Raw genomic sequence first — 7500 nt, 5'->3', positions numbered from 1 at the left:
AACTCACTCACATGTTTTCACATTCCCTTTTTACACACCCACTTTGCCTTTGTACTACATGCCTCATCATTCCAACTGCCATCCGTCGAGGAACTCGACCAGAATTCCACACAGTCTTGATCTATCGCCAAATGTTGGTTAGGCTGACCTTTAGCCCAAAACCTGAAGCCATAGAAAGAAACAGGAAGAGATCTCCACTATAAGAGTCACAACAACAGGAGGACCAAACCCCAACATGGCTGCCACATTGGCATGCTTTAGAGGGCCTTCTCTGGTTTGAACCAGAGCTGTTTTAGACAGAGATCTATGCCGCTGCCGTTGGCCGTAATTCAACAGGGAAAATAGTTCAACGCTTGATTGAGCACCAGGGGGACAGTGCTAGACAGTGTCTAATGCACGGGGCTGAATGGAGGTAAATGCCTTAAATGTAGCCGCAAATAAGCCATTACTGCCGATACACAATGGATGGATGTGATGTGACCTCCTTTTTAGAGAGGTTGCGCTAGCAGTGAGGCTACATGACGTGTCAAGCAGCTGGCAGCAGTGGAAACCAGGCATCATTTGAACAAAGCATGCCCATAATTTGAATCGAAGAGTCATGTGTCTCGCTTTAAAAGCTATGGATTAATAGGACAGCCACTCTAAAAGAGACAGTTCATGATGCGCTGTTGGCAACTATCGATTCACTCTACACTGAGATGTGCTCAATTGCGCTCCTGGTTTTTGCTTTACATGTTCAGCCACGTGGTGTAACTTTGTGTGAGGTAAAACACATGCTATTGCATGCATTACATATGCCTAATGTACACACTTATTGTGTGTTGGATGTACTTGTGCTGACATTTTTTTTTACTTTGCATTGTGTAGCATCTTATCCTAGCTGTCTTTGTTGTATACGGGGAATGGGTTAACCTAGCGATTGTAAGTGCTTGGCACTTGGTTCTATGAACATCCTTACTGTATCGAGAGTGGTATACTGTTACTCTTTCTTCTGACAAATGTACTTATTGTAAGTCGCTTTGGATAAAAGCGTCTGCCGAATGCCCTAAATGTAAAGGTAAATGTAACGTCTGATAGGGCGTTACATTTAGGACGGCTGATAGGGTCAGCTGGTCAACTGCTTAAATGCACATGTCCTGAAACTGAACCGAAGGGACGTTTGCAGTGGAGCCCTGAAGACCCAGAACGAACACTGAAAGCATTTTCTAAAAGCATTCTTTAAAGGCGGAGTCAGGGGGGGTTTGATCCCCCTTGGAATAACATCAATATACAGAATGGGTTAACCTACCAATTATTAGTGCTTGGCACTTTGCTTCCATGAACATCCCTATTGTACCGACATACACATTTTAGATCCTTCTTCTGACTAATGTACATATTGTAAGTGGTTTTGGATAAAAGCATCTACTCTAATGTCCTAAATGTAAATGTAATACATGTTTTAAAACCATCGCCGACACCCCTGTGGTAGGTTTGAGGTGGGGCCCCTTACGATGTTGTCATCCGGGTCCCGTCCACCCACATCCACTGGCCTTCTTTGTCGTCATCGGTCAGGCCTATCCAGACCTCTCCTCCGTTCTCCACTAGGCTGTTCAGGTAACTCTGTGGTGGTTCGGAACACGAGGTGCAAAACACACCAGGAGGTTGTGGTCAGAACGGTTTTGAGAATGGAAATACAAATGTGTGTACGTAATGTATACTGTCGCACCAAGCATACACACACACACACACACACACACACACACACACACACACACGTAAACACACACACACACACACACACACACACACACACACACACACACACACACACACACACACACGTATGTAAACACACACCTACACACAAACACACACACACACACACACACACACACACACACTCACACACATGTGTTAACACACTCATACACACAAATATAATTAAAGTGATTCCTAATGAGTAATGATTTTTGTCAAAGGACACTCTTCCAGGTCAGATTTATATTGTTCAACTGCCGTTGTGGTATTAATGTATATATAATAATATAGCAATATAATAAAAAATATTCATTGGCAAACATTCGAGTCACAAAACACCAAATTTGCCATATGGGTGCTAAACAGTGATCAGAACTGATCCAATACCACAACATGGATCAACACAGGCGAATCCTTCATGCGCACCATTTCCGCTGAGTTCCTGACCATGATCAGGTCGGCGCCTTGCTGAACACACTGTGCTCGGCTGTCCTCCCAGTTCTTCTCTAAGGATGAGGCGAAGTAGCAGTTCTGCTCGTGCGTCAGCCAGCCGGCAGGACACCCTGGTTAAACAACACATCACATCACGTTTTACATCCATCCATTCTCCGGGAACATCCTGCAAACAGATCGATGGAGGACCACACCCAAAGCAGTGATTTTGTTTGGCTTTATGAGCATTGTAAAGACAATTTAAGTCCGATTTTTCTCTAGCATACCAACGCTGGTGTAGTTTTCAGAAACGTGTGTCTAACAAAGCTTGACGTAAATGTATTTTTTTTGTTATAGGCTTTATCCAATCTGAGAAGGAGACTGTCCATCAATGTCAATTAGTAAAGATTCAACCAGGAGGATCACCTATGGTGGCAAAGCAACTTACATACTCACAGGAATTCAGATAGCTTCCATTAATGAGCAGAGCTAAGACTTCTTGCTCAAGGGATCCAAACCCAGAACCTTAGGGCAGGGAGTCTGTAACGCCCTCACCGCTAGACCATCCTGATCCCTTAGGATCCTGACAAACCTCCTTCCACATCCACATCCTTACCGGCGGTTGAGTTCCTCCGCTGGGCCAGCAGCAGGTCTCTCTCGGCGGTCAGGTTCTGGTTCTGAGCCACCAGCAGGTCCCTGGCGGCACTCAGGTTTGCCTTGGCCGCCTCCAGCTCGTCCCGTTCCCTCATCACCATCGTGTAGCCGTCCTGCATCTGCCTGGACGTGGCCTCCAGCACCAGGAGGCTGGTGTTCAGCTGGTCCCGCTGCTCCAGAACGATGTCATGGCTGCTCCTCATCTTCTCCTTCTCCAGGGTCGAGATGTCCTGGCTGAACTTGAGGTGCGTTACCATGTTGAGCAGCGTGGTGAAGTTGAACCTCAGCTGCTCCGAGTCGTGGTGCAGCAGGGCGTTCTGGTCCTGCAGCTCGTCCCGCTGTCCCTCCAGCTTAGCATTCGTCTTCAGAATCCCGTTCATCTTCTGAGTCAGGGCTTCGTAGCTCTTCTGCAGGAAGTCGTTGGCTTTGGTCAAGTCTGCGTTGCTGCTCTGCAGTTTGCTCTCACTGGCCTTCAGCTGGTCTCTCTCCTTGGTGAGGGTGGCAGTGTCGGCCTGTTGCTTACTCTGACCGGTTCTCAAGGTTTCTGCTTCTCGTTGTAGGATGTCATTGTTGGTCTGCAGCTGGTTCTTCTGGCTGGTGAGGTAGTCGCGCTCCTCCTGCAATTGGGCCTGGCTGGCCGCCAGCTCTTTCTTCTGCAGGGCTGCGTCGCCGACAGTCTGTTGGAGTTTCTCCTGCACGGTCAAGAGCGTTTTTTGATTCCGCTCGTCGTCCTTCGCGATGTTGCGGCCTGCCGACGTCAAACAGAAGAAGAAATGAAGGTGCCAGAATTAGGTCAAACGTCCGTTGGCTGATATGAATGTGTTGGGTTGTTGGAGACGGGAATATGTCGTTGTACTCACTGTGGACTGCCTGGCCGATGACAGCGAGCAGAAGCAGAAAACACAGAACAGCGAGACACGCTGCCGCCACCCTCACAGGCCGCTGCCGTACCCCAGAAAACGCATTGGACACTGAATAACGGTAAAGCCAAAAAAGGGGAATATGTTAAAAAGTGTGTCACTTTTGGGTGAAAATGGTGAACTGAATCATGAGGTAACTTACTTCTCTCTTCCATGAGAGGTGCGTAGCCGTTGGTACTGTCCTCGATCTCCATGCTGGACACCGTGTGGTCGCTCTTGCTGGCACGCATCTCGGTGTGGTTTAAAACGTCTGAACAAGAACAGGTCTGGTTCTGCCCGGTGGTGTCTGGATTATGCCAACACTGTGTCGACACTAGATCTGTTTTTTTTGTTCCACTTTGATTTCACCTACCTGTATATAAATAAATAGAAAATCATACATAAAAGCAAGCTGGTTCTATGCTGGAACAATCCCTCGTGACTTTTCTCCAGGATAAATCTCACACTAGATGTGTATCATAGTACTAATATTGTTATATATATCTGGCGTTGCATGGAAGGATGAACGAGAACAGTCAGAGTGTGAGGAAACAGCTTTTATGAAATGATATTCACTGCAGTGTGGGCAAAGAAATATGAAGAAGTTGAGATGGGAAGAATTCTGAAAAGCTGACGATGCGTTTCCCAATTTCAAAATAGTTTCCTGCTTGCTATGCAAAACTGCAGTTCAATAAGTACATCTACATAGGTACATTTTTTTCAGCAAATTGAGTGCAAACAAAAATCCTAGTTTGCACAAAGGGAATGACACCACAAAATGTTAGCTTAGTTAACTAACCCATCAATTCATATTCTTAATATATTAATATTAATATTATTATATTCAAATACAAATGCCGGACCAATTACAATCAGTCTTAATGATATATTGTATTGGCAGTCTAAGTGATGCTTTTCTGCTTATTTAACAATCACACATCTTAAAATGTATATGCAACTGTCAGGAGGAGTGGGACTCTGCTACCCAAGACAACAGGGTTCTTACAGCGAGAACCCCAAGTGCTTAACCGCTTATTCTTAATAAAGTTGTGTTTAGTTTCCAATTTTATTTCTAGCTACATCTTTAGCTCGGTGTCCTCATAGGGGCATGATTGTAAGCTATGCCCTACAGGCATGATTGTAAGCTATCATTTTTATCATGAAACGTAACAAAACTAAACATACCCGTTGTGGTGTTCTGTGGTCCTGAGAAGTTCTGAGAAGTTCTGAGAAGTCAATTGTACCTTTAGGATCCCCCCTCTGATAATCACACAAAAAGTTGTGACAGTGTGTGATTACAACACCTCTTACTTATTCGTCTTCCACAGTTACACTTCCTGAAAGTAAAGTGAAGAGGCAAACATTCAGGAAGCCGAGTGATTGTGCTGGGTCGACATGTCCTCAATATGCTCTCTTTGTGTGTCAAATGGTGACCGTCTCTTTGCTGAGGAGGCTTGTCATGCTCTCTGGTGTGTTGCTGCTATATTTTGGCTGTATAGACTTTATTTATGTTATTAATGGCTGGAGTAATGTTGTGGAAGAACAAAGTCATAACCATAGAAAAAAATGCTTAGAACAAGCGTGCGGGCACAGCTGCAATCTCAAATGGCCACATTTCCAAAGAATGACCAACAATGCATTGATAAATTAAACCCGCTCAGGGGCTAGAGGCTCCTCCTAATGTGTCGAGGTGTCCCCGAGCAAGACATCTCACCCTAACAGCTCTCGACGAGCTGGCTGTTGCCTTGCATGGCTGACACCGCTGTCGGTGTGTGAATGTTTGTATGAACAGTTGCTTTGGATAAAAGCCCTAAATGTGAATGTTATCTCTGACCATTTTGTGATTTTGTATTTCGATGAAAAACCATAACAACAAATTACTAAATGCATCCGTATTTTAGCAGGACAAAACCTGTCTTTGAAACGTTATGACGTGGTCCTTTCTGACCGCTCTGTGTGACTTAACACTCCAGCACCCCACACTCTCCTCCTCCACACACACACACACACACACACACACACACACACACACACACACACACACACACACACACACACACATACACATACAGTAAGCATCCAGGCCCTTAAGGATCAGTTAGGGGTCATAGGGCATTAGATTAAAGTGAGGATGGAACCCAGTGCCTTTCCACTGGGAGTCGACCTCCCTGGTTACCCCAACGACTCCATCCTGCCCCCTATTTGTTTATTGTTGTCGAATTCGATGACGTCGTTGTTTTTGCATTTGGCTGATGATTCCTCCATCTACACCCCTCCCCCCCCTCCCTCAAACCCCCCTCCCCCGCCCCGCCCACCACACATACACCCCCCTCCCCCACCCATCCCCCGCCAGGCCGACAAGAAGGACCCCCAGGGTGGAGCATGCACGCCAGGCTTTGAGATCCTGCTGCAGAAGCAGCTGAAGGGCAAGCAGATGCAGAAGGAGATGTCCGAGTTCGTCCACGAGAGGTACGGCAGCACGGCAATGCCCGCCCTAAAACAAGCTGTGTTTCCTGTTCTCGCTATGCTAACAGTACAGCGACTGGTTCCTCTCAGTAACCACCGGCCTCACATCTTTCATCCCTCCTCCTTCTCCTCCTCCTCCTCCTTCTCTTCCTCCTACTTCGACTTCTCCTCCTCCTTCTCCTCCTTATCTTCTGCCTCCTCCTCCTCCTTCTCCTCCTCCTTCTCCTCCTCATCTTCTCCTCCTCCTCCTCCTCCTCCTCCTCCTCCACCTCCGCCTCCTCCTCCTCCTCAGGATAAAGATCGAAGAGGAGTACGCCAAGAACCTCTCCAAACTCTCCCTGAGTCCGCTGGCCGCCCAGGAGGAAGGGTGAGTGATTGTTTGCCTGTGGGATAGGACATCCTGAGCAGTGGTGGACTCTCCCATCAAAGAGTAAACAGAGAGGCATGAGCCATAACACAGTAGAGATGCGCGGATGGGCTATTATTTCATCCGCAACCACATCACAAAATGCATCATCCGTCCGCCATCCATCCGCACCAACGTTTTTGACCAATTTTCAAAACCGCACCCGCCCGCCATCCGCCTGTTGTTTTTAGGTCTATAGGCGACGCACGGTGCTGCTGACGCGAGGCTATAAAGCAAGCCTCGATATTAAAGAAACGCCGACTCGAGCCTATTAATTCCGATATTCGCTGCAAGTCAGCCGCACAACAGTGCAACATGCAAGTTCACATTTTTAATGGTACATAATTAGCAACCCCAAAACTGTTGTTTGCCTTGCAAATCAAAGTTTTCAGACTATTTTTCTTACCTTCTTTCTTGAGCTAGAAGTTTAACTTGTTGTGAACATCTCGCGCTGCCATTGACCAATGTCACTTCTGAGTCAAATCACTCCATAATCTCTTTTAAATTCCTTATTCCATGAGTGGTAGGCTACAATGACTGGCTGGTTTATAGTTCTCCCTTTTTGAGCTTTTCACGTACTACCTTCGCCTGCGCAGACATCTCCGACAATAAACAAAGCAGCATGCATACACGCAACTAGGCCAAATTACTGCCTGATGAAAATTTGACTATTTCAAAGTGTGCTTGTTTTTTCGGATGTAGGTAACAATATATAACAATAACAATAACAATATATAACAATATTACAATGTATATGTATATATATTTTGATCGGTAAAACCGCCACCCGCCCGAATTTAATTTATTTTTGTTTTTTCACGTCATCCGCCCGAGCCGCGGTTTAGCCACGGAGTCCGCGGCTGCAACCACCAACTGCGCATCTCTATTACACAGCTAATGAAC

At 46.3% G+C, this 7500-nt stretch overlaps 2 protein-coding genes across 2 annotated transcripts in view; one reads left to right on the top strand and one right to left on the bottom strand.

Moving 5' to 3' along the window:
- Positions 1–5027, bottom strand: part of LOC311408279 (uncharacterized protein) — a 5846-nt gene extending 819 nt beyond the window's left edge. Inside the window, exons 1-7 of the mRNA XM_084488861.1 lie at positions 4911–5027; positions 3889–4098; positions 3687–3797; positions 2789–3574; positions 2167–2303; positions 1493–1602; positions 1–162 (exon numbers count right to left, since the gene is read on the bottom strand). The exon at positions 1–162 is cut by the window's left edge and continues 819 nt beyond it. Coding sequence (XP_084344987.1) covers positions 18–162; positions 1493–1602; positions 2167–2303; positions 2789–3574; positions 3687–3797; positions 3889–3976 — 1377 coding nt within the window. The 5' untranslated portion in view covers positions 3977–4098; positions 4911–5027 and the 3' untranslated portion in view covers positions 1–17. The remainder of the gene's footprint in view (positions 163–1492; positions 1603–2166; positions 2304–2788; positions 3575–3686; positions 3798–3888; positions 4099–4910) is intronic.
- The window catches only part of gas7a (growth arrest-specific 7a), a gene marked incomplete at both ends in the record, with an annotated part of 23658 nt that overhangs the window by 8357 nt on the left and 7801 nt on the right, over positions 1–7500 (top strand). Inside the window, 2 exons of the mRNA XM_084463411.1 lie at positions 6079–6194; positions 6484–6558. Coding sequence (XP_084319537.1) covers positions 6079–6194; positions 6484–6558 — 191 coding nt within the window. The remainder of the gene's footprint in view (positions 1–6078; positions 6195–6483; positions 6559–7500) is intronic.

The sequence above is a fragment of the Micromesistius poutassou genome, assembly GCF_964030765.1.
Source record: "Micromesistius poutassou genome assembly, chromosome: 1".
NCBI classification, from domain to species: domain Eukaryota; kingdom Metazoa; phylum Chordata; class Actinopteri; order Gadiformes; family Gadidae; genus Micromesistius; species Micromesistius poutassou.
The sequence above is the reverse complement of the archived record's forward strand: the minus strand, read 5'-3'. Positions and strand labels throughout refer to the sequence as shown.